The sequence below is a fragment of the Rattus norvegicus genome, chromosome 18 (genome assembly GCF_021556685.1).
Source record: "Rattus norvegicus strain SHRSP/BbbUtx chromosome 18, alternate assembly SHRSP_T2T, whole genome shotgun sequence".
In the NCBI taxonomy this organism is placed as follows: domain Eukaryota; kingdom Metazoa; phylum Chordata; class Mammalia; order Rodentia; family Muridae; genus Rattus; species Rattus norvegicus.
In genome coordinates, this window is record NC_141551.1 from 70662673 (window position 1) to 70690114 (window position 27442).

At 43.6% G+C, this 27442-nt stretch overlaps 1 protein-coding gene and 1 non-coding gene across 14 annotated transcripts in view; one reads left to right on the forward strand and one right to left on the reverse strand.

Annotated features, from left to right (window-relative positions):
* Nucleotides 1-27442, forward strand: part of Dym (dymeclin) — a 297388-nt gene that overhangs the window by 27157 nt on the left and 242789 nt on the right. For all 13 annotated transcript variants that reach the window (XM_087592291.1, XM_087592295.1, XM_087592293.1 and 10 more), the window contains 3 exon segments: nucleotides 12321-12511; nucleotides 23529-23581; nucleotides 25930-26023. In XM_087592291.1, the coding sequence (XP_087448417.1) occupies nucleotides 12372-12511; nucleotides 23529-23581; nucleotides 25930-26023 (287 nt within the window). In that variant the 5' untranslated portion in view covers nucleotides 12321-12371.
* Nucleotides 11293-11399, reverse strand: LOC120098440 (U6 spliceosomal RNA). The gene has a single exon (XR_015643223.1). It is a non-coding gene; the product is annotated as a U6 spliceosomal RNA (small nuclear RNA).

The following is a 27442-nucleotide window of genomic DNA, read 5'->3' on the forward strand; positions in this document are numbered from 1 at the left end:
TCCATTATTGTCATGACAGGAAGCATGGCAGTGTGCAGGCAGATGGAGTGCTGGAGAAGCTGAGAGTTCTACATACGCATAGACAGGAAGCAGGAGAGAGAGGGGGGAGGGGGAGGGGGAGGGAGATAGATGATAGAGATAGATAGATACAGGCAGACAGACAGATACTGGATCCCGTGTGAACATTTGAAACCCCACACATTTCCTCCAACAAGGCCACACCTACATCAACGGGCCTAAACCTCTCCTCTTAAGCATTCAAATATGTGAATGTGGGGGCATTCTTATTTAAACCATGTAGGCACGTTCAAGTCTCCCTAGAGTATTGGATCAAGATCTCTCTCTCTCTCTCTCTCTCTCTCTCTCTCTCTCTCTCTGGTTCTGTTTTTTCCCTCTCTTATTTTGACAGTTCAGTACTCTTGTAAATTTAGTTTTCTCTGGTGCCAGCGACAGAATCCTGGGCTTTTCTTACGCTGGGCAAATGCTTGCCACTGAACTATGGGCTTTGCGCTCCTTTTGCTGTTTGCTTGTTCGTTTATTTGTTTGTTTGTTTGAGATAAGGTCTGGAGTTATTAGAGATCTGCCTGCCTCTGGCCTCCAAGTGCTGGGACTAAGGTGCTTTGCCACTCTGCATGACCCTGTTCTTTTTGTGCCTCTTGCTCTTTTCTTTGGTCGTCTTGACACAAGCTAGAGACATCTGGGAAGAGGAAGTCAGATCAAACTGCTGTAGGCAAGTGTAAAGAGTATTTCCATGATGTGGGAGGGCCCAGCCCACTCAGAGGCAGTGCCACCCTGGGCAGGTAATCCTGGGCTGTATAAGAAAGCAGGCTGAGCGAGCCTGTAAGCAGCACTCCTCATGGCTTCTGTTTCTGCTCTGCTTCCAGTTTCCTGCCCTGAGTCCTTGCCCTCATCTCCTTAGAGATGGTTGGGCTGTGAGCTGTAAAGTGAAGTAACCCTTTCCTCTCCACCCTGTTTTATCAGTGCAGCACAGAGGTGAGCCTAACTAGGATGGCAGGTCTCTCTGCTCACTTTAGTTTGCTGTCTTTGCAGTCTGTGCGTTGTCTGTAGAGTGTAGAGCACGTCCAGTTGGGCTTGTTTTTCAGTGCACTCTGAAACCACTACTGCATTTAGACTGGCGGTCTTCAGGGTGACTACTGATGGATCGGATGAAGGGTGGCCGTACTACTTGCTGTTACCGTTTTCCATTCATTGCCCTTGTTCCTTTTCTTTTTTAAGATTGATTTATTTATTTTTATGTATATGAGCACACTATCGCTGTCTTCAGACATAGCAGAGGGAGTTGGTTCTCTCCTTTCACTGTGAGGGTCCCCAGACTTGAACTCAGGTTGTTAGGTTTGCCAGCATTGCTTTTACTCACAGCCGTTTTCCTGACTCCCTTTCTTTCCCTCTCTCTCATAGGATCCCTTCTTCCCTTTCTTCCCTCCCTGCTCATGACTCTTTACTTTCACAGCATCCATCGTGATCTAGGTTCCGCTCCTCTAACATGGTTTCCAGATTCATGTTTGCCTGCAGACGTCATCATTTCCTTTCTTTGTAGCTGATTAAAATTGCCTTGTGTGGGCCCTCATCTTTCTTATTCACTCTTGTGTTGGTGCATCTTGACTGGGTCGGCTTTCCCGGCTGTGGTACTTACATCGTCCATTGACATAACTAGACACACGTGAGGAGGGGGAGCCTCAGCTGAGGATTAATTCCGTCTGTTGGCCCGTAGGCATGTCTGTGGGGATTTCCTGATTACTAGTTGACGTAGGAGGGCCCTACCCCACCGTAGGCAGTGCCATCTGCAGGCAGGTGGTTTGGGGTTGTGTAAGAAAGACAGTAAGCAGTTTCCTCTGTGGCAGTTGTTCTCAGTCTTCCTAACGCTGTGGCCCTTTAATACAGTTCCTCATGTTGTGGTGACCGCTCAACCATAAAATGATTTCATTCCTACTTCAGAAATGTCATTTTGCTGCTGTTATGAATTTTGATGTAAATATCTGATATGCAAGACATCTGATAGGAGATCCCCAGGGGGGTCGTGGACACACAGTTTGAGAACTACTACTCTATGGTCTCTGATTCCTGCCTTGATTTCCCTCAATGATGGACTGCAATGGTTGGTGAAATAGACCTGCACCTCCCCAAGGTTGTCTTTGGTTAATGTTTTTGTTTTCTTAATTTGTATTTAGTGTACTGGCTGGTTTTGTGTGTCAACTTGACACAAGCTGGAGAAAAAGGAGCCTCCCTTGAGGAAATGCCTCCATGAGACCCAGCTGTAAGGCATTTTCTCAATTAGTGGTCAAGGCGGGAGGACCCAGCCCATTATGGGTGGTGCCGTCCCTGGGCTGGTGGTCCTGGGTTCTGTAAGAGAGCAAGCTGAGCAAGCCAGGGGAAGCAAGCCAGTAAGTAACGTCCCTCCATGGTCTCTGCATCAGCTCCTGCTTCCTGACCTGCTTGAGTTCCAGTCCTGACTTCCTTTGGTGATGAACAGCAATGTGGAAGTGTGAGCTGAATAAGCCCTTTCCTCCCCGACTTGCTTCTTGGTCATGATGTTTGTGCAGGGATAGAAACCCTGACTGAGACACTTATTTATTTAGTTTTTACAAATAGGATTTCTCTGTGTAGCCCTCGAGGTCCTGAAACTTGCTCTGTAGACCAGGCTGGCCTCGAACTCACAGAGATCTGTCTGCCTCTGCTTCTCAAGTGCTGGAATTAAAGGCGTGTGCCACGCTGCTTGGCTGTGTTGTTTGTTTGTTTGTTTGTTTTTTGTTTTCTACTTATTTCTTTTCTCCATTCCTGGTCAGTGTTTGATCATAGCACAGAAAGTAAGTAAAACACTGGATAAGACAACTTGGTCATGGTGGATATTCTTTTTGATGTGTACTCGAGTTTGATTTGCCAGAATTTTATTGAGAATTTCTGTGTCTGCTTCTTAAAGAAATTGCCCTATAGTTTCTGTCTTTGTTGCGTATCTGTGTGGTATCAGGATAAAGCTGGCTTCATAGGCTGTATGTGGGCCTTCCCTCCCTTTCATGGAAGCTGCCACAGGTCAGGAAGCAGGAGCTGCCCAGGGGTGAGGAGCATGGTTCTCAGCATTCTGAAAGGCTTGGTAGAATTCAGCAGTGACCCTGTCTCATCTTGTGCTTTTCTTTTCTGGGACAGCTTTTGTTGCTGTTTCAAGCTTACTGATCGTATGTATCTGCATAGGTTGTTTATGTCTGTGTGTGAGTGTGCCTGCATGCATGTGTGAGTGTGTGTGCATGCGTGTGTGTGCTCGTGCATGCGTGTATGTGTGTGTGTGTGTGTGTGTGTGTGTGTGTGTGCATGCATGACGCGCATGTGCATGTGCAACCCAGAGGTTGAGGTTGATTTTGAGTGCCTTTCTCTGTTGTTCTCCAGCTTACTTTTATAAAGTCTGTGTATGTACCCATGCCATCATAGGGTTTTATTGCTGTGAAGAAACCTTATAACCACAGCAATTCTTACAAAGGAAAGCATTTCATCAGGACTGGCTTACAGTTTCAGAAGTTTATCAGTCCATTATCATCATGGCGGGAAGCATGGTGGGTGCAGGCAGACACGGTGCTGGAGGAGCCGAGAGTTATACATCTTGATCTGCAGGCAGCAGAAGGGAACTGGCCAGACTTGAGCTTCTGAGACCTGAGAACCCACTCGCGGTGAACCGTCTTCTAACAAGGCCATACCTCCTAATAGCATCACTCCCTATCGTAAAATACATTATTACAGTCTAGCTGACCTGTACAAACGACACACAGTCCAGGTATTTTATTTACAAGCTGTAAACCTAGAGTGGGCAGGTTTTGAAGCTATTCTAACTTACATCCCAGCCGTATGTCCCGTGTTACTGTTGGTTTCTTGTGGCTGTGTGCTCAGATCGATCTTCTCTCATGGCAGCTTCCTCCTTTCTTCCATCTCTCTTCTCTCTCTGTCCCTGTGCGAGACTCTCGCCAGGCAACTGAAAACCCGCCCACCTCTGTCTACTGGCCAATCACATGCTCTAGCCTTTTATTGACCAATTCACTTGGGGAGCAGGGTTACACAGCATCACTTGGTGTATGTGGGGATCTCCTCACCAGGGATAACCAGACTGGGAGGCAAAACTTAGCATTTGAATATACAGCAGCACCAGACCAACCCTGTGACCAACCATTCGAACACATGAGTCTATGTAGGCCACTCCTATTCAAACTACCACATTCCACTCCCTGTACTCAAAGCCTTGTAGCCATACCATAATGCAAAATGCATTTAATCCAACCTCAAAAGTCCCCACAGTCAATCACAGTCTTCTCAACAATGTTTAAAAGTCCAAAGTTCAAAGTCTCTTCTGAGATTCATGCGATCTCTTAACTGTGATCCCCTGTTAAAATCAAAATCAAAAAGCAGACCACCTATTTTCAACATGTACAAAAGGTAGGGAAAAGAGAGTAGTGTGGAAATATTGGACCAAAGCAAGACCAAAAACCAGCTGGGCAAACTCCAGTCTTTCTCCACGTCTGATGTCAAATCGCTCTGCAGATCTCCAACTCCTCTCAGCTTGTTGACTGCAGCACTCTTCTCTCCTGGTCCCACTCTGTTGGCAGCTTTCCTGGCAGCCATCCCATGACTCAGGCATCTCCAGCTTCCTGGGGTCTTCAACAAAATCCAGGCTTCACCTTTATAACTTCATATAATAGCTTCTCTGGGCCGCCCTACAGGGGCACCCTGACACATACCTGGCCTCAGTGGCTTTCCTTAGTCATAGAGGAGGTTCCATAGCCCTTTCTTCGGTCCTTGACTCTAAAGCCAGAATGATAGGGCCGAAGCTACCAAGCTCTGCTGCTTGCTGGGGCTGGAACATGGCTTCCTTCAAATATATCTTCTCCAGCTTTCTGTTTTCACTGGTTTGCTTTCCTTCACTGCCTAACCGTAGCTGTCCTGAAACTCGCTTTGTAGTCCAGGCTGGCCTCAAACTCAGAGATCCACCTGCCTTTTCCTCTTCCTCTTCCTCTTCCTCTCCTCCTCCTCCCCCTCCCTCTTCTTCCTCTTCTACCTTTCCTTCCTCCTCTTTTCTTTTTCCTCCTTCTTCTTTCCTTCCTCCTCCTTCTCCTCTTTTAAGTGTATTATGTATAAAATCATATCTTCAAATAGAGACATGTTGACTCCATTCTTTCCTGTTTGCTCCCCTTGATCTTCAGTTGTCTTATTAATCTAGCTAAGACTTCCAGCACTCTATTGAAGAAGTATGGAGAGAATGGACAGTCTTTCCTTGTTCCTGATGTTAGTGAAAACGCCTGAGCTTCTCATTACTTCAGTTGATGTTGGTTTGGGTCTTGCTGTATATCATCTTTATTATGTTGAAGTATATTCCTTATATGTGTATTCTCTTCAGGATTTTTATCATGAAGGGATGTTGGATTTTGTCAAAGGCCTTTTCTCCATCTAATGAGATGATCATGTTTTTTTTGGAGCTGGGGACCAAACCCAGGGCCTTGGGCTTGCTAGGCAAGCACTCTACCACTGAGCTAAATCCCCAACCCGATCATGTGGTTTTTGTCTTTTAGTCTGTTTATGTTATGCTGAACAATTCCTGCATTTCTGGGATGAAGCCTATTTGATATCTATCTATCTATCTATCTATCTATCTATCTATCTATCTATCTATCTATCTATCTATCTATCTATCTATGGTGTGTTCCTGGGTTCTGTTTGCAAGTATTAAATTGAGAGTGTTTGCATCTGTGTTCAAAAGGGATATTGGTCTGTAATGTTATATCTTTATTGGTTATTTGTGTGCTTTTGGTAGGGTAATTCTGAGATCAGACGAGATCGGGCGCTTTCAGGGTGGTATGGCTGTAGGCGGTAGGGTAATTCTGGACTTGTAAAGGAATTAGGCAGTGTTTCTTTAGCTCTAGTTTGTGAAATAATTTGAGTATTGGTGTTAATTCTTTGAAAATCTGGTAGAAATCCATGCTGAATCCATTTGGCCCTGGGCTTTTTTGGTTGAGACAATTTTACCTCCTCTGTGTCAGTAGGGTTACGGGTCTGTTTCATTTGCTCGTCTGATCTCGGTTTATCTTCAGTAAGTGCTGGGTAGTCTCATCCATTGTGATTTGGTAACTTTTTAAATGTATCTTCTGCTTTTTTTTCTTTTTTTCTTAAAATTTTTTTATTATATATTTCTTTACTTACATTTCAAAGGTTATTCCCCTTCCCAGTTTCCTGTCCATAAGCCCCCATTCCCCTCCCCTCCCCCATACGGTATTCCCCCTATATATCCCCCTTATTGCCCCCCCCCCATATTCCCCTGCACTGGGGGGTCCAACCTTGGCAAGACCAAGGGCTTCCCCTTCCACTGGTGCCCAACAAGGCTATTCTCTGCTACATATGCAGTTGGAGCCCTGGGTCAGTCCATGTATAGTCTTTCTGTAGTGGTTTAGTCCCTGGAAGCTCTGGTTGTTGGCATTGTTGTTTTTATGGGGTTGCAAGCTCCTTCAACTCTTTCAATCCTTCCTCTAACTCTCCCTAAGGGGGTCCTGTTCTCAGTTCAAGGGTTTGCTGCTAGCACTGACCTCTGTATTGGACATGCTCTGGATGTGTCTCTCAGGAGAGATCTATATCCAGTCCCTTTCCGCATGCATTTTTTAACTTCATCAATCTTCTCTAGTTTTGGTGGCTGTATATATATGGGCCACATGTGTGTCAGGCTCTGAATAACCATTCCTTGAGTCACTGCTCTAAACTTTGCTTTCATATCCCCTCCTATGAATATTTTTCCCCCTTTTAAGAAGCAGTGGGAGCACCTGCATTTTGGTTATCCTTCTTGAGCTTCCTGTGGTCTGTAGATTGCATCTTGGGTAATTTGAGCTTTTTGGCTAATATCCACTTATCAATGAGTACATACCAAATGTATTTTTCTGTGATTGAGTAACCTCACTCAGGATGATATTTTCTAGTTCATTCCATTTGCCTATGAATTTCATGAAGTCATATTGTTTTTGATAGCTGAGTAGGACTCCATTGTGTAGATGTACCACATTTTTTAATCCATTCCTCTGTTGAAGGGCAGCTGGGTTTTTTCCAACTTCTGGCTATTAAGGCTGCTATGAACATAGTGGAGCATGTGTCTTTGTTGTATGTTGGAGCATCTTTTGGGTATATGCCCAAGAGAGGTATAGCTGGGTCCTCAGGTAGTTCAATATCCAATTTTCTGAGGAACCTCCAGAATGATTTCCAAAATGGTTGTACCAGTCTGCAATCCCACCAACAATGGAGGAGTGTTCCTCTTTCTCCACATCCTCACCAGCATCTGCTGTCACCTGAGTTTTTGATTTTAGTCATTCTGACTGGTGTGAGGTGTAATCTCAGGGTTGTTTTGATTTGCATTTCCCTGATGCTAAGGATGTTGAACATTTCTTTAGTTGCTTTTTGGCCATTCGATAATCCTCAGCTGAGAATGTTTTGTTTAGCTCTGTACCCCATTTTCTAATAGGGTGATTTGGCTCTCTGGAGTCTTAACTTCTTGAGTTCTTTGTATATTTTGGACATTAGCCCTCTATCAGATGTAGGATTGGTAAAGATATTTTCCCAATCTGTTGGTTTTCATTTTATCCTAATGACAGTGTCTTTTGCTTTACAAAAGCTTTGCAATTTTATGAGGTTCCATTTGTCAATTCTTGATCTTAGAGCATAAGCCATTGGTGTTTTGTTCAGGAAATTTTCCCCAGTGCCCATGTGTTCGAGACTCTTCCCCACTTTTTCTTCTATTAGTTTGAATGTGTCTGGTTTGATGTGGAGGTCCTTGATCCACTTGGACTTTAGCTTTGTACCTGGTGATAAGAATGGATCGATCTGCATTCTTCTACATGCTGACCTCCAGTTGAACCAGCACCATTTGTTGAAAATGCTATCTTTCTTCCATTGGGTGGTTTTAGCTCCTTTGTCAAAGATCAAGGGACTATAGGTGTGTGGGTTCATTTCTGGGTCTTCAGTTCTGTTCCACTGATCTACCTGCCTGTCTCTGTACCCATACAGTTTTTTATGACTATTGCTCTGTAACACTGCTTGAAGTCAGGAATGGTGATTCCTACAGAAGTTCTTTTATTGTTGAGTATAGTTTTCACTATCCTGGGTTTTTTGTTATTCCAAATGAATTTGCAAATTGCTCTTTCTATCTCTATAAAGAATTGAGTAGGAATTTTGATGGGGATTGCATTGAATCTGTAGATTGCTTTTGGCAAAATGGCCATCTTTACTATCTTAATCCTGCCAATCCATGAGCATGGAAGATCTTTCCATCTTCTGAGATCTTCCTCAATTTCTTTCTTCAGATATTTGAAGTTCTTGTCATACAGATATTTCAGTTGCTTGGTTAAAGTCACACCGAGATATTTTATGTTTTTTGGGACTATTGTGAAGGGTGTCATTTCTGTAATTTCTTTCTCAGCCTGTTTATCCTTTGAGTAGAGGAAGGCTACTGATTTGTTTGAGTTAATTTTATACCGGACACTTTGCTGAAGGTGTTTATCAGGTTTAGTAGTTCTCTGGTGGAACTTTTGGGGTTGTTTAAGTACACTATCATATCATCTGCAAATAGTGATATTTTTATTTCTTCCCTTCCAATTTGCATTACTTTGACCTCCTTTCACTGTCTGATTGCTCTGGCTAGGACTTCGAGAACTATATTGAATAAGTAGGGAGAGAGTGGGCAGCCTTGTGTACTCCCTGATTTTAGTGGGATTGCTTCAAGTTTCTCTCCATTTAGTTTGATGTTAGCTACTGGTTTGCTGTATATTGCTTTTACTATGTTTAGATATGGGCATTGAATTCCTGATCTTTTCAGGATTTTTATCATGAAGGGGTGTTGAATTTTGTCAAATGCTTTCTCAGCATCTGGTGAAATGATCATGTGGTTCTTATCTTTGAGTTTGTTTATATAGTGGATTACATTGATGAATTTTCATATATTAAACCATCCCTGCATCCCTGGGATGAAGCCTACTTGATCATGATGGATGATCGTTTTGATGTGTTCTTGGATTTGGTTTGCAAGAATTTTATTGAGTATTTTTGCGTCAGTATTCATAAGGGAAATTGGTCTGAAGTTCTCTTTCTTTGTTGGGTCTTTGTGTGGTTTAGGTATAAGAGTAATTGTGGCTTCATAGAAGGAATTCGGTAGTGATCCATCTGTTTCAATTTTGTGGAATATTTTGGACAGTATTGGTCTGAGGTCTTCTATGAAGGTCTGATAGAATTCTGCACTGAACCCATCTGGACCTGGGCTCTTTTTGGTTGGGAGACCTTTAATAACTGCTTCTATTTCTTTAGGAGTTATGGGGTTGTTTAGATGATTTATTTGTTCCTGATTTAACTTTGGTACCTGGTATCTGTCTAGAAAAATTGTCCATTTCCTCCAGATTTTCCAGTTTTGTTGAATATAGGCTTTTGTAGTAGGATCTGATTATTCTTTTTTAATTTCTTCAGATTCTGTTGTTATGTCTCCCTTTTCATTTCTGATTTTCTTAATTTGTACACACTCTCTGTGATCTCTGGTTAGTCTGGCTAAGGGTTTATCTATCTTGTTGATTTTCTCAAAGAACCAGTTCTTGCTTTTGTTGATTCTTTGTATAGTTCTTTTCATTTCTACTTGGTTGATTTCAGCTCTGAGTTTGATTATTTCCTGCCTTCTACTCCTCTTGGGTTTGTTTATTTCTTTTTGTTCTAGAGCTTTAAGGTGTGCTGTCAAGCTGCTGACATATGCTCCCTCCTGTTTCTTTCTGTAGGCACTCAGAGCTATGAGTTTTCCTCTTAGCACAGCTTTCATTGTGTCCCATAAGTTTGGGTATGTTGTTTCTTCATTTTCATTAAATTCTAAGAAGTCTTTAATTTCTCTCTTTATTTCTTCCTTGACCAGGTTATCATTGAGTAGAGCATTGTCCAACTTCCATGTATATGTGGGCTTTCTGTCATTATTGTTGTTATTGAAGACCAGTCTTAGTGCGTGGTGATCTGATAGGATGCATGGGATTATTTCTGTCCTCCTGTATCTGTTGAGGCCTGTTTTGTGACCAATTATATGGTCAATTTTGGAGAAGGTTCCATGAGGTGCTGAGAAGAAGGTATATCCTTTTGTTTTAGGATGGAATGTTCTATAAATATCTGTTAAATCCAATTGGTTCATAACTTCTCTTAGTCTGTCTACGTCTCTGTTTAATTTCTGTTTCCATGATCTGTCCATTGATGAGAGTGGGGTGTTGAAATCTCCCACTATTATTGTGTGAGGTGCAATGTGTGTTTTGAGCTTTAGTAAGGTTTCTTTCATGAATGTAGGTGCCCTTGCATTTGGAGCATAGATATTTAGGATTGAGAGTTCATCTTGGTGGATTTTTCCTGTGATGAATATGAAGTGTCCTTCCTTATCTTTTTTAATGACTCTTGTTTGAAAGTCAACTTTATTTGACATTAGAATGGCAACTCCAGCTTGTTTCTTCGGGCCATTTGCTTGGAAAATTGTTTTCCAGCCATTTACTCTGAGGTAGTGTCTGTCTTTGTCTCTGAGGTGTGTTTCCTGCATGCAGCAAAATGCTGGGTCCTCTTTACATATCCAGTCTGTTCGTCTATGTCTTTTTATTGGGGAGTTGAGTCTGTTGATGTTGAGAGATATTAAGGAATAGTGATTGTCACTTCCTGTTATTTTCGTTGTTAGAGGTGGAATTATGTTTGTTTGTCTCTCTTTTGGTTTCATTGCAAGGAAATTATATTCTTGCTTTCTGTACGGTGTAGTCTCTCTCCTTGTATTGGAGTTTTCCATCTACTCTCCTTTGTAGGGCTGGATTTGTAGAAAGATATTGAGAAAATTTGGTTTTGTCATGGAATATCTTGGTTTCTCCATCTATGTTAATTGAGAGTTTTGCTGGATACAGTAACCTGGGCTGGCATTTGTATTGTCTTAGGGTCTGTATGACATCTGTCCAGGATCTTCTGGCCTTCATAGTCTCTGGGGAGAAGTCTAGTGTAATTCTTAAAGGTCTGCCTTTATATGCCACTTGACCTTTTCCCCTTACTGCTTTTAATATTCTTTCTTTGTTTTGTGCATTTGCTGTTTTAACTATTACATGACGGGAGGAATTTCTCTTCTGGTCCAATCTATTTAGAGTTCTGTAGGCTTCTTGTGTGCCCATAAACTGGACTTCTCTTTCTTTAGGTTAGGGATGTTTTCTTCTATAATTTTGTTGAATGTATTTACTGGCCCCTTAAGTTGGGAGTCTTCATTCTATTCTATACCTATTATCCAAAAATATGGAACGCTTCACAAATTTGTGTGTCATCCTTGCACCGGGACCATGTTAATCTTCTCTGTATCATTTTGATTTTAGTATATACCGTAGCACATCTTCTGCCTTTCTTAGTGACTCAATTACTCATTGGTGTGTCGTGGAATCTCCACAAGCTTGTGTATTTCCTGTTATTTATTGTTTACTTCTAGTTTGATTCAGTTGTGATCAGACAGACATAAGCAGTTACTGCAGTTCTTCTGTGTAGACCTGTTTTGGGGACCAGCATGTGTGGTGGATGCCGGAGACGTTCCATGTACTGCTGAGAAGGATGTGCGTTCTGTATCTGTTGGACATGATCCTCTGAGGATGCCTCACAGTCCAGCTGATCTGTGGTGTGGTTTAACGCTGAGGGGTTTGGATTCTTTTTATTTTCAATGACCTAAAGATGAGGGCAGGGTATTGAAACTTCCCACTATTAGTCAAACAAGACTTACCTGAATTTGTTTGTTCATTAGTGGTTTGGTGTGTGTGTGTGTGCGTGTGTGCGCGCTGTTCTTAGTAACTAGAAAGTTAGGGTTATTGGCAGTTTGCTTCGAGGCATTTTCTTGGGCAGTTACACTTACCTTTTTCTTTTTAAAGATTTATTATGTTTTAAGTCACATGAATGTGTGCTTCCTTGTAAGTGTGTGCATACATGTGTGGGCAGATGAACACAGAAGCCAAAAGAGGACGCCAGTTCCCATGGAGCTGGAGTCACTGGTATCTGTGAGCTGCCTTACTTGGGTGCTGGGATCAAACCCTGGCACTTAGGCTGGAGCAGCAAGTGCTCGAAAGCTCAGTGTCTCTCCAGCCGCAGGTGTGCTTATGCAGTGATTGACATTGGCTATAGACTTTATGGACTATGATCCCGTTTCCTCCCTTGGGAGTTTGTACCTGAGGTCCAGTGTATTTGCAAGTACGCCTTTATACATCTGTCTAGCTCAGTGCTACAGACAGTGTGATGTTCATGTGAGCAATTTGAATAGTCCTTCCATTTTTTAATAGGTTGTCCTGTGGAAATGCCCATGTGAAGACAAGCTGCCTACCACAGAGAAGATGGGAGCGAACAGCAGCAAGATCAGTGATCTACCTAAGAATGAGTACTTAAAGAGGCTGTCAGGCCCCGAGGCTATCTCTGAAAACGACCCCTTCTGGAATCAGCTCTTCTCTTTTTCTTTCTCTGCACCAACCAGCAGGTAAGATACTTCCTGGAGCCCGCGAACTCTGATAGAAGGCCACGGGAGCCTGCACTTTCAGTGCGCTTCTTCCCACTGGTTTTCTACTCTGGTTGCCAAGTGCATCAGTAGAAAATCTAGAAGGTAGGAAGTGGGGTTTTACCTGGTGGCTCTGTCTCCTTTTCCCAGCGACGTTCGCCAGCAGCAGTTCTCCTGTATCTTCAGAGGCGTGTGAAGTTATCTCCACATATCCCGTTTGGTCTTACAAGTTTGTTCAAATACAAACGATAGCATTACACTTCCCTGCTTCTCGGGAGAAGTAAACTATGTCTTGCATATGTAACCACAGGGCACAGCCTTATCTCTAACGCTGACAGAACAGCTTTAAACCTGCTCATCCGTTTCTACTTGTGGGCATTTAGACGTCCTAATGCTTTGTAAGCTCACAGCGGAGTCTAATACTCACGTGCATCCACATGTATCCCTAGTGAGTGTTTGGAGTGGGATGCTGAACCTTGAGACGGGAGCACCTCCGGGAGCCGCAGGAGTGGGGAAAGGGCTCCCTCTCCTCACGTGTCTGACTTTGTTACTTGCAGACTTTCTGCTTGGGGAACTGTTGTTAGCGTCCGCCCTGCGCAACTGCAGCACAATACGGCGTGGTTGTTTTACACCTCTCTCGTGGCAGCTTCATAGCCGTGGCTGAAACTGATTTCTTTTCACTTTGAGTCACGTATCATTCCCTGTTGTAATTTTGTGTACACTCTCTGAGCCACAGAGCTCTGGGAGTTTCAGATGGCCATCTGGAGGGACTCCATCCTGTACCCACTCGGAGTCACGTCACTTCCTGTGTCCTCCCCACCCCCGGCATTAGCAAGCGTGAGAGCTCTAGCTGTTTCTCAGCTATTTCTCAGTGGAGTCCTCCTTCCTTTACAGGTGGTCTAAGTAAGGACCACGTGCTTCTCCTGCCTTTCTGTCTGTTGCTCAGGCTCTGCCGTGAGAGTGTGCATTTTTCTCTGTTCATTCATCAGATAAAGGGCATTTCTGTTATTTCTGTATCGGTGGAGCTTTTAATATTTCGAGACAGGGTCTCGTCATGAAGCCTTGACTGTTTTGTTTAAGTCAGGGTCTCATGCAGTACAGGCTGGCTCCAAATTCTCCATGTAGCACAATGGCCTTAGACCCCTGATCTTCCCGACTCTGCGTCCCAGGTGTTGGGCTCACAGGTGTGTGTCACCGTGCCTGATTTCTCTGCCTTTTGTTTTTTAAAGCATGTTGAAGTAAATCATTGAAAGAGGTAGGATGTTGTTAGGGTCTGCACAGCCTGGGTTATACAGTAAGACCTGTTTCAGAAGAACAGTCCACAGCACCATGGGGCAGGAGAGACGCTCATGGTTGAGAATGCCTTCTGCTGTTGTGGAGGGCCTGGTAAAGTGCCTTCCCCGTGCGTGCGAGAGTTAAGTCTCTAGCATCCATGTTTATACAAAGAACAAAAACCTGGGTGTGGTGGTGCACACCTTTAATCCCAGCACCTGGATAACTCACACAGTAGGTGGACCTCTGTGAATTCGAAGCCAGACTGGTTACATAGCGAGTTTCAGGCCAGCCAGGATTACATAGTAGGACTCTGTCTCAGAAAACCAAAACATGGGCTGGGGATTTAGCTCAGTGGTAGAGCGCTTACCTAGGAAGCGCAAGGCCCTGGGTTCGGTCCCCAGCTCCGAAAAAAAAGAACCAAAAAAAAAAAAAAAAAAAAAAAAAAAAAAAAAAGAAAACCAAAACATGGCTGTGACCATTGTACCTGTGCTCTACTGTGAGACAGGATGGGGAGAGATGACCCAGAGCTGGCTGGTCAGCCAGTCTAGCCTTGATGGGAACTAGGTCTTGAGTGTGTGTGTGTAGATGTGTTGTATGTGTGTGCTCATGAGTGTAGAGGTCAGAGGTCAGCCTTTGGCGTCATTCTTCAGAGGCCATCCCTCGTTTGTTTTGGTCTGTTGTGTAGCTTGAACTTGCTGATTACCTGAGGCTGGCTGACTGGTGAGCCTCAGGGCTCCACCTGACTCCACCTCCCCAGTGCTGGGATTGAGGGAGCAGCCACAACTCCTGGATTTTTAGATTTCTGTGTTGGGCGCACATCCTCAAGCCTTTATTTAGCTCCCTTTTTATTTTTCTTAACAACATCTTTAAAAACTGTTTATGTGGTTGATTTTATACAGGTTTCTAAAGCACGTAACGGTGGTAAAAAGCACAATAAATTAGTATTTATCATGTTTTGATTTGTAGGTATCTGAGTATGCTCGTGTGGAAGAATGTGTGTGAGCATGTTCATAATGTGTGCGCCGTGGTTATCATTTAGAGCTGCAGGACCAGAGCTCTCGCGGTCTTGCTCTACCATTTGTTTCTCAGGCCTTTATGGTGAGCTAAGAAGGTGGTACCATGTTCTCTCAAAGGTTTATAGTAGAGAGGGGAGCATGATAGAGGTAGTTATGGATGTGCAGGAGAGCGTGAACATCCAGAAACATCTCACCCAAGCTCTTCATCTTGCTTGATATTTTAAGTGTGTCGTCTTATGGTACTGTCATTCTGTAAACATTACTTGTTGTCAAGAAGGTTTTTATCTTTCTGAAACACAATTCAAGTAAATAAAGAATGAAAGTCAGTTTAGATGTAAAGCCAGACACACCGTGCTGCTGACAAGTAGAAAGGTGGGCAGCATGGAGGCGCTGGGTGGACAGTGATGGTTCTGGAAGATTCTGCAAGATTCTGGAAACTGGAAGGAACCAGATAAGAACAGCCCCAAAGAAGGTGGATGGTACAGGTGTGTCTGATCTAGGGCCTCTGGGCTGCATGTGTTGGAGATGATTATACATGTGGCCCAAGTTACAAGCTTAGCTGAGCACGAGAGCTTCTCTTTTGATTTTGTTTTACCTTTATTTTATATGGCTGTCTTGTAAAGGTTGGACATTCCTAACAGGAGTAAAGACAAGGGCCTTCCCAGTGTTGACCATGATGTCTGTAGTTGGAAGTAAAAAGTTATCATTTAAAAAAAAAAAGTTATCATTTTACTTCCCTTTTTTCCTAAAATAAGCATTTTTGTGGTTTAGACTCCAAAGATCATGAAAGTTATGAAAATGTGTTTGTCTTCCTCTGTCTCTTCTTTGTGCCTGATTCTCTTCCCCAGATTCTGTTCCCCAGAGGTAACCATTACCAGTTTGCTCCAGTATCTTCTGAATGATATTTTATGCATCTGTGATAAATATGCACACACATCATCCTAATTTTTGACCAAAATATCGTGCATCCTACATACTTTTCCCTCCTTTAGTTTTGGAGAGAGGGTTTCTCTGTGTAGCCTTGGCAGTCCGGAATTTGCTCTGTAGACCAGGCTAGCCTCTAGCTCATAGAGATCCTCCTGCCTCTGCCTCTGCTTCTGCCTCCCGAGTTCTGCAATTAAAGGCCGTGCGACCACGGTTTGAATTGGTTATACCTTGAAGAGCCTTCTGTAGATTATTAAGCCTCATCATTCCTTTTGGTGGGGGCAAAGCATACAGTGGTGGACATCCTAAGTCAGTGTGGACATTGGGTTGTTTTCAGTGTCTTGTTTTTACATTTAGTATGGCAGCGAGTGATGTCATACAGGAGGGCTGTCTTAACTTGTCAGTTGTGTTGAGAGGAGTGAGAGGCAAGTGTGGCAGGCTTGGCTGTTGTCAGGGAATTGCTAAAAGTACTTTCCGGTGACCTCCTGGTCTTTCACAGTGACCTGATTAGGCTGCTCAGGTAGGAAGTGGCCTATAGGGAGACTCGGTCCTAACTGGGGAAGTACAGCTGTGGCTGTCACCTATTGCTTACTTTTTTTTTGGCTGAGGGAGTGGGATCCATGTGGGCTCTTGTAGGATGGATTAGGTGAAACACGTTCCCTTAGGGAGGTGGTTTTCAACCTTCCTGAGGTTGTGACCCTTTGATACAGCTCCTCATGCTGTGGTGACCCCAACCATAAAGTTATTTTCATTGCTACTTTATAACTGTGATTTTGCTACTGTTGTGAATTGTAATGCAAATAACTGATATGTGACCCCTGTGAAAGGGCCTTTGGGCCCCCAGCCGGGTCTTGACCCACAACATGAGAACACTACTGTGGGGTTTGACAGGTACACACTCCTTTTCTTTAAGGACGTTAATGTTAGGTCAGAATAGCAAGGATTGCCTTAAGAGTGGAAACTGAGGAATGAACATAAATCGAACCACTTTTCCCATACACACTTCTTTTCAGTTGGAAGCCATAAGACTGACTGGCTTCCTCCCTCCCTCCCTGTCCTCCCTCGATCCTCCTCCCCCCTCTCCTTCTTTCTTCTCTTTGTTTCCCCCCTCCCCATCCTTCCCCCATTACCAACCTCCCCCCAACAATCCCGTTCACCTGGGGTTCAGTCTTGGCAGGACCAAGGGCTTCCCCTTCCACTGGTGCTCTTACTAGGATATTCATTGCTACCTATGCGGTTGGAGCCCAGGGTCAGTCCATGTATAGTCTTTGGGTAGTGGCTTAGTCCCTGGAAGCCCTAGTTGGTTGGCATTCTTTCTTCTCTTAAACAAAGGGTCTTGCTATGTAGTCCAGGCTGTCCTGAGGCTCTCGAACCCCCCACCTCTGCTTTAGCTTGGGGTCACAGGCATGAGCCTTCACACTGCTGGTCACGTGATTGTTGGGAAGTAGTTGTTGAGCTGTGTAGAACCTGAGTGCAGACCCTGCCAGGCTGTGGTGCTTGTGTCTGCTGCCACCCGGTGCCTTTCTGACAGCCCTGTCCTGAAGGCAGCCTTCTGCGTCCTGAGAACTATTCTACACACTGGGCACTAGATGGTGCTGAGATAAGGCAGAACGGCAGCACTTGTCTAATGACAGAGGACGGCATGCTCAGGTCCAAACCCTCAAGTACAGTTGGGCGAAACCTAAGAAGGGGATGTTTAATAGCAGTCAAGACAAACCAGGTCCATAGGCTATGTGTGCTTTTAGTGTCCATTAAAATGCTTTCGTCATAGCCTTTACACTGCCCCCTTACAGTCTTTCCCTTCTCAGGGGGTTAGTCTGCCTAATGAAAAGCCTTAAATTATTTAATGTCGACCACATCACTGTTGTCTCATTTTTCATTCATAAAAATAGAAGTGTGATAAATTTCCTTATAACCAGGTTGTGTAAGTAGATGACTTCTTTAAGACTTTTTTTAACCAATAATTTTAAAATATTTAAGTAATTTTTAATTATAGAAGAGTTATAAAATACAGACACAAAAGTTAAAGCACTCGTGTCTATTTACAAACACCACTTTCAATTTTTTTTTTTACAAAAATCTGATGTATTATTGTTACATAATTTATTTAAATCATTGTGTTTATGTAACTCTCCTCAGTCTATTTCCTGGACCTTTCTTTCATATGAAACAGAAGTGCCTCGCCCATTAAATAGTACAGACTTCCCTCACCGCTCCTCCCTGGTAACCTCTGCCACTCTATGTATCGTGAATTACGGAGTCATGTGATGGATGCCGTTCATGACTGGCTCAGAGCTTCATTTGTTAGACACAAAGAGGCTTCCTTTCTCCTTAGCACTGCTGGGTTCCGATTAACCACTTCAGCTCTTTTTTCAGGGATTGTCCTTGTATTATGGCAAATGAGAACATTCTGCTAAGAGGCCTTGCGTTGTATTAGTTACTTATGAAGTCTTTCACATTTTCTTGTGCTAGCCTGATTGTCCTCTCTTTCCAGTTACTTTTCACATCTGTACTGTTCTCGTGTCTGTTAGCACTGAGCCCTGGGACGTTGTACATATACAGTGAGTGGCTGATAAGGTCCAAGTGTAACCCAGGTAAATTACCTTGATAGCCATGTGCCACTGTCTCCTCTTGGATGCTAAGGGCCAAATGTAACATACATACATACATACATACATACATACATACATACATACATACATACATACATCCTTCCTTAGAGATGAATTACTTCAGTGGCCACGTGTCTCCTCTTGGATGTGTGGATTTATCAAACTGAGCTTCAAATGACAACAGAGAGCTGCACTGTAATGAGCCAGTGCCTTCAAGAAAAGGCCCGTGAGGTTGCCCGGTCACAGTTTACACTTGTCCACAGCTGTGCTTCTCATGTCACCCACAGACACACTGCGCTTGGATGTTACTGTTGGCAGGCTTGCTTGCAAGGAAAAGGTGGCTTTTCCAGTATTTTTACCTTGCTGGAGGGGAGTGTGTCTTCTCTGGCTAGGGTTAGTTGGTTGTGTGATCTTAAATTTTAAATGTGTTTCCTCTGGGCTGGAGAGACGGCTCAGTGGTTAAGAGCACTGACTGCTCTTCCAGAGGTCCTGAGTTCAATTCCCAGCAACCACATGGTGGCTCACAACCATCTGTAATGGGATCTGCTGCCCTCTTCTGGTGTGTCTGAAAACAGCTACAGTGTACTCATATATAATAAATAAATAAATCTAAAAAAACATGTGTTTCCTAACTTGAGAGACAGAAAAGAGGCTTGCCCTACATTAGCTCAGGAGTGTCTGGCTGAAAGGATCAAGTGAGATGCTTAAATGGGGACAAGCAGCATTGTCACTGTGCTGAAGTCAGGGGCCAAGAATATCGTTGATCCTTTGATTGCTTTCTCAGCAGCGTTCAGATCTGGATTTTAAAGCATTAATTTCTTCTATTTTCCTGGGAAAATAAATGCGGTCTTACCCACTGTGGCGGTTGCTGTAGTTTTGACAGAGTGATAGTCCCAGGCCTTTGATTTTGGTGGTTGAGTGGCAGCATATAGATTGTGAGTCTCACGAATACAAACACCTTTTTGGTTCTGCCTGATGTATTAAAAATTTTCTGCAATAAATTTATATGCAGTTTTATCCTTAAAATTTTCCTGTGAATAGGTTCTTTTAAAGCATTAACCTTCCTGCAGTCTAACCACTGAATGGGCCGATTCTTGGTGGTTTTGTGAATGATTTCTGTTCTTCCGTCTTTGCTGACGTGGGGAGAGTCTTCAGAAACGCCTCTGTGGTTTTCTGAATGGCCACTTGCTGGTGTACCTGGGCCTTGCCCTAAACCGACAAAGATCGCTTGTTTGTTAGAATGGGTGCTTCGCAGGCCACAAACGACATTAGGGTAAAGTGTCAACTGTGAAGACATTCTGTGACAGTTTTCAGTGAGAGGGACTAAGACATTTTTTGTATTTGTTTTATAAACCTCCTAATTGTGGTTTGTTTAACAAATCTGTGTTCAGAAGTCACTTGTAATTTCCTGCAGCAGCTTTTTGCTCGTCTGTTTTCTCTAAGAGGTTTGAACTGTGAAATCTTCCTCTTTCACCGTTTGTGTATGGGACATGTATACCTAAAAAGTAAATCACAGCCAGTCTGGATTGCTGCAAGCTGGGAGTGAAAGAGCATGTGTGCGTTAGAGGTTTGCTTCTGAGTACGCTGGATTGATGGTTCCATAGCAGTCAGCCACGAGTCAGCCGCCATTTTCCTCATCATATTCGCGTTGGTCTCAGTTCCTAGTCACTCACATTGTTTTGTGCAGTTGTAATTATGACATAGATATATTTCGTTTTTGTTTTTCGAGACAGGGTTTCACTGAGTAGCCTTGGCTATCCCGAAACTCACTCTGTAGACCAGGCTGGCCTACAATTCAGAGATCTGCCTGCCTCTGGCTCTGGGGTGCTGGGGTGCACCCCCACTGCCCAGCTTGATAGAATTTTTATAACAAGTTATGTGCATGATACACTTTTCTTGTTTTAAAAGGTACTTTCAAATGTATTTTCTTTTATGGGTATGAGTGCTTTGCATGCATGTACATGTATGTGTGTATCACATGTATGTATGTGCACCTCACGTGTGCCTGTGCCTGTGCCTGTGGAGGCCAGAGCATGTCAGAACCCCGTAAGGAGAGTTGTGTGTGGCCCAGGGAGCTCTTTCTATCATCTTCCAGTCTCTTCAGTTGTGCTGTGTGTTGGGATGGCACCGGAAATAGCAAGATTGTCTCCTTTGTGACTGTTCCTTTCTGTAACTTGCCGTCCGAGACTGACAGAGTGGCTATGGTCCAAGAAAGTTCCTGAGGTGGCATCAGAGGACGATTGCTTCAGAACCCTGATGGTTGTTTAGTAGAGGTTAGTTTGGGAGCAAGGGTTTGACAATGTGATTATGAATTTTAACTACTTTTAATGTCCTACAGATATGGAGTTGCTGTAGTGAGCGAGTCTGAAGTATTCTGTGTGGCATCCTTTGATCTGAATTAGTATTTGCTGCCTCTTGTCCCTTTTGGCATATTTCCAGGGCCCCAGGTCTGTCTGAGGAAACATTCGGTTTCTGACTGTAATTGTCTTGGAAACGTTGGCATGTTTTTGCAGTACCGTTTTACTCGTATTTACTTCACAGGATTTGTTTGTTGTCTCTTGCCAGAACATCTGAGCTCATCTGTTTAAAGTGCCGGGTGCCCATGACTGCTGCCAGTGACCAGCCAGCTTAGCTGCTCCCTACCTCACTGGCGCTCCAAACCAAGCAGCTGGCAAAGCACATTATTCTTAAATGCCCGAGAAGTGTAGGACGCTGGGAAGTGGGTGGGCAAGAGGAAGGACTCTATCGTGGCAGCCAGTGTGCCTGGCTGAGTTCCTGTGCTGCAGCGGCTCCCAGCCTTCCTGGAGCTGCCACCCTTCACAGTTCCTCATGTTGTGGCCACCCCAACCCCAAAATATTTTGTTGCACTTGCCCTGCTTTTACGGGACATAAATGTGGGGGCCGAGGATGCTTTGGCGGAAGTGATTGCTGAGGTGGGGTTGAGGTAGCTGTGAGTAAGGAGAGCAAGGCTTCCTGGGCCTCAACACAGAAAGGCTGGTGCTAGTTGCCTGGAGAGCCACAAAGAGCAGCTTTCCAAGGAGGTGAGATCATTCTGAGATGGAAATTAAACTACTTCAAAGGATACATTCGTGGCTGGAGAGATGGCTCAGCCATTAAGAGCACTTCCTGTTCCTCTGGAGAACCAGAGATTGATTCTCAGCACTCACATCTGGCAGTTCACAACAACCTGTAACAGTAGCTCCAGGAGTCTGGACATCTGGCCACCGTGGTCTTCTGCCGTCGTGTGACCTGGTGGCCAGAGAGATGGTTAAGATCACTAATTTACAGCTTGTACAGATGACCCGTGTCCTAAACATGGCGGGGTCTCTGTGCTTGCCATGTTTCTGAATTCCCATTTCTAACATGATTAAGGTCTCATTCACCATGGCAACTTGGTTGTCCAGGGACTATAGCCAAGCTGTCCTTGAACTCACAGAGACCTGCCAGTCTCCCAAGGGCTAGGATTAAAGGCACGTGTATCACCACATCTAGCCACTGCCTTCCATTAAGGAATAAAAAGCTGGCATAGTTGTGCTCACTTTTAATCCCAGCACCAGGGAGGGAGGCAGAAACCTGCTGATCTCTGAAGATTGTGTGTGTGTGTGTGTGTGTGTGTGGGTGTGTGTGTGTGTGTGTGTGTGTGTGTGGAAAGAGAGAGAGAGAGAGAGAGAGAGAGAGAGAGAGAGAAGACTGAGACCCCGAGAGAGAAACCCTGTTTCAAAACAAATGAGTAAGCAAAGGATTTATTATCAGTATGGTAGTGCTTTGCCCACATGGATATATTTATGTCTGTGTGGTGTGTCTGGTGCCTGTGGATGTCAGAGAGGGCATCAGATACCCTGGACCTGGAGTTGGGCATGGCTGTGAAGCCTACATGTGGGTGCTGGGAACCAAACCCAAGTCTTTTGTAAGAGCAGCTGGTGCTCTTAACCTTGGACCCATTTCTCTTTCTCTGCCTCCAACCTCTGGTTTTTTGAGCTGTTTCTGTCTAGTCCTGGCTGTCCCGGAACTCTGTGAAGACCAGATTGGCCTCAAATTTGCAGAGCTCCCAGAATTTACAGAGCTGTCATCACTGCCCGGCCTCTTCCTTTGCTCACTTTTAAAATAGATGTTTTGGGGTTCTTTTTACTTTTGAGTTACAGAGTTTACAAACAAACAACCTTCTCACTACTGTGTTTTGTTTGTTTTTATTTTGTTTTGTTTTTTTGGGGGGGCATGAGGTCTTACTTTATAGCTCTGGCTGGCCTGGTGCTTTTTTTTTTTTTTTTTTTTTAAGATTTATTCATTTATTATGTAGCTGTCTTCAGATACACCAGAAGAGGGCATCAGATCTCATTACAGATGGTTGTGAACCACCATGTGGTTGCTGGGAATTGAACTCATGACCTCTGGAAGAACAGTCGGATGCTCTTAACCACGGAGCCATCTCTCCAGCCCCTGGTGCTTGTTTTGTAGGCCAGGCTGGCCTCAAACTCATAGAGATCCCCCTGCTTCTGCCTCCCAGACCTTTGGTAAATAAGGTGTGTATTACCATGCTTTTGTGTTTTTCTGTGTCTCTGAACCACTGAGGCTTGTATGTGTATTCTTTAGTTTCTTGCCTGCTTCCCTTTTTTTGTTCATTTGTTTTAATTTTGTTGTTATTGTTTGAAACAGGGTCTACAGTGTAGCCCAGGCTGTTCTGAAATTTACTGTTCAGCTCATGTAGTCCAGGTTGGCCTTGAACTCATGACACTCTTCCAGCCTGAATGCTGGTAATGACAGGTACACCACACCATTCCTGCCCTTTGCTCAATTATTTGACCATATTGAATCCGTATGTCACGTGTTTCCTAAGCATAGCATCACGTCTCTAAGTGACCGTAAGGGCATGATCAATCTGTGCTTTGTTCTGTTTTGGATTACATATCCCAGGTCCTGAAAGATAGGGCTCCCCCAGCTCTTCTCTTACTCTCTTGTGAATTAGAGTATTTCCTAACTGCACTGAAAATTGAATTGAGACAGGGTCTGCACTGTAGCCCAGGCTGTGCAGCTTTGTTTTATATTGCTAATTTTATTGTCTTCCTTGTTAACCCTATTCTTGTTCTGATTTACGTTTCCAGTGGATACATTCTGTTAGTGTGTACATACTTAGTATTGCATTCTAAATTGTTTCTCATTCTTTTGTCTTTACAGTACTGAGTTGAAGCTGTTAGAAGAGGCAACCATTTCAGTTTGCAAGTCTTTGGGTAAGGTGGGGAGGGAGACAAAGACAGTTTTTAAATTTTTCTGTAAAAATTTTTAATAGTATAATATGAGTTGATCTAATATAGCATTCTTTTTTTTTTAAAGATTTATTTATTTAATGTATATGAGTACACTGTTGCTTCCTTCAAACCCACCAGAAGAGGGCATTGCATCCCATTACAAATGGTTGTGAGTCAGCATGTGGTTGCTGGGATTTGAACTCAGGACCTCTGGAAGAGTAGTCCGTGCTCTTAACCACTGAGCCATCTCTCCAGCCCTTGTAGTAGCATTCTTGATTATGATGGTGATGGTAGTAATTATTTGTTTCATGGACTCATCGGTGCTTTGTACAACTTTGTCCATGTGACTGGTCTCTGTAGTGTTATTAGTGGATCCTTCTGGGATTTCAGGCATGGGGCCTCCACCTGGCTTCCTTTGTATATTCCCTTACAGTTTGTGTTTGCAGATGTCTTAGGGTTTTACTGCTGTGATCAGACAGCATGACCAAGGCAACTCTTATAAGAACAACATTTAACTGGGGCTGGCTTACAGTTTCAGAGGTTTAGTCCATTATCTTCAAGACAGGAGCATGGCAGCATCTAGGCAGGCATGGTGCAGGAGGAGCTGAGAGTTCTACATATTGATCCACAGGCAGTAAGAGGAGGTGGTCTTCCACTGGCAGCCAGGAGGAGGCTCTGAGTCCATACTGGATGGAGCTTGTCCATAGGAGACCTCAGTGACCGCTTATGCTGACTTACTTCCTCCAACAAACCACACCTATTCCAACAAGGCCACTCCCTCTGGCCAAGCATTCAGACACATGACTCTATGGGGCCAAACCCTTTCAAACCACCACAGCAGACTTGCATTAATTTTTACAAGTATATTCTGAAGAACTCCATCTTTGACACTCTTCAACACATGTTGAGAAGCTCATACAATTCTCAGTTCTGCTGAAAATGAGTTCTGACAGCCCAGGCCAGTGTTCCTCAGGGTTTGCATTTCTGGATCAGCAAGGCCATGAATCTCTGTTTACACTGGAAATCCTTGGCCAAGAAAGTGGCTGTGCACGTGTTGCTGTGGTGGCTTGAACTTTGCACCCATCATGTAAACCTTGTGAACTTTCTTCAGCAGTAAAAGTAAATTTTGGATCAAATAGTCTCTTTCTTTGGTCAAATTCTTAGCTTTTGTGCTGCAGAGACTTGCCATGATGTTTTTATGGATAATTTCTTTTTTTTTTTTTTTTTTTTTTGTTCTTTTTTTCGGAGCTGGGGACCGAACCCAGGGCCTTGCGCTTCCTAGGTAAGCGCTCTACCACTGAGCTAAATCCCTAGCCCCTATGGATAATTTCTTAGTCCAGTTTGTTACGCCCAATAATTTCCTTATAGCTAAGAATTTGAGCCAGTAGATATGGATCTGTCCTTGGGAAGGTAGCAACCTATAGATAAAAATATGTAAAATGAAACTGGAGGGATGGCTCAGTGGTTAGAGTACTAGCTGATCCTCTGGAGGACCCGGGCTGAATTCCCAGCACCCACATGTCAGCGTACAACAGTCTGTAATTTCAGTTACAGAGGATCCTATGTCCTTTTCTCGTCTCCTCAGGTATGCACATGTCACAAAGATATATGTGCAGGATAAACATTCATACATAAAATAAAGCAATACATTTTAAAATTTAAAAAGAATATGAAAAATTATAGTAATATTCGTGCTTAACTCACTTGAGGTTACCCTTCCTTCTGCTGTTTACTTTGTAAATAAAAATTGGATATTTGTAGTTATGACTCTCTCTTAGTTACTATTCTTTTGCTGTGCTGAAACACCATGACCAAAAGCAAGTAGGGGAGGGAAGGGTTTATTCAGCTTATGCCTGCATTTCAGTGTTCATCAAAGAAAATCAGGACAGGAACTCAGGCAGGGCAGGATCCTGGAGACAGGAGCTGATGCAGAGGCCATGGAGGGTGCTGCTTACCGGCTTGCTTCCCCTGGCTTGCTCAGCCTGCTTTCTTATAGAACCAGGACCACCAGCCAGCCCTGGGATGAAATCACCCACAATGAGCTGGGCTTTCCCCAGTCAATCACTAAAAAGACGTCCTACAGGCCTGCATAAGACCCATCTCATGGAGGCATTTTCTTGAGGTTCCTCTCAGTTGCCTCTGGCTTGTGTCGAGTTGACGTCAAATTGTCCAGCAGAGACCCAGAGTAGCATTTTCTCTTTCGCTTATTTTCTGAATTGGACGTGAAATTGTCTGCACGAGTGAGCAGTCAGCAGTTTCAGGGTGACATTTAATAAATGGTCTGATGTGCTCTGTATTAACCATGTAAACGCCTTTCTTGTCTCTTGCAGTTGAAAACAACCCTCGAACAGGGAACCTCGCTGCGCTAACTAAGGTCTTCCTTGCTAGAACCAGAGAGCTCAGGCTTTCGGCCGAGTGTCAGAAGTAAGTCGCTGTTTAACGTCGTTGTGGCGTGCATGGCACTGTGAGGGATAGTTTTTATTTGGTGCAGGGAATAGGCTAAGGTCTTTTGAAAGCCTCTGTGGAGAAAAAAAGTAAAAGAGAAGTTTTTATTTTAGGGTCTTAAATTGTTGGTGTGAGATTCAGTAATTTGATTCCAGCACTTTGGTTAGTTATTAAAATTATATTCTTTAAAATGATTAGTAATTATGTAATTATTTTAATTCAGTTTTAAAATTAATCATTCATTTTGTTTTCGGTAGCACATAAAGTGGGTTTTATGGTGACATTTCTTTGCTCATGTTCATCCTGCCATTACCCTCCGTTGTCACGGTGAGCTTGTTATCATAAAAGGTGTTTCCTCCCGTTACCACTCCTTATTACTAATCTAGTTTAAATAGCAACTTAGATTGATGCTATCTTATTCTGCATCTATAACTCCTATGTCCTCAATATTGGATCTGGGGATGTCTGATTGTTTATGACTAGAACATTGAATTTGTTTGTAGACCAGGCTAGACCAGGCACTCTGGTGTTTTAAGCTTCCAAGTGCTGTGGGATAACAGGTGGGAGCCTCTGTGCCTGGCTCTTATAAAATTGTTTTAGATAGATAGTATCTTTAAGATTGTTTAATTGCTCTGCTTATAAAGAAATCTATCAAACCCAGTTAAACATCTCCTGCCATTAATACAAATAGCAGGTACTGTGCTGTGTTACATTGTATACGTGTATATATTCTCTTTATGCTACCAGAGTTTTAGCTTTCTTTGCTCTCAGTTGGTTTCATGTGAGACAGATATAAAGCTAAGGACAAAACAGTTCTGCCTACAAGTGCCAGTAGCCGTTTTAACCCAGTAGATTTCACTACGTAGACTGTGATCTGATAGAAAACGCAGTAGCTGCCACCGGCTTACTGTAACTGTAAGATACAGACACTGTCATACAAGCAGGCTGTCTATACAGACACTGTCATACAAGCGGGCTGTCTATACAGACACTGTCATACAAGCGGGCTGTCTATACAGACACTGTCATACAAGCAGGCTGTCTATACAGACACTGTCATACAAGCAGGCAGTCTATACAGACACTGTCATACAAGCAGGCTGTCTATACAGACACTGTCATACAAGCAGGCTGTCTATACAGACACTGCCATACAAGCAGGCAGTCTATACAGACACTGTCATACAAGCAGGCAGTCTATACAGACACTGTCATACAAGCAGGATGTCTATACAGACACTGTCATACAAGCAGGATGTCTATATAGACACTGTCATACAAGCAGGCTGTCTATACAGACACTGTCATACAAGCAGGCAGTCTATACAGACACTGTCATACAAGCAGGATGTCTATATAGACACTGTCATACAAGCAGGCTGTCTATACAGACACTGT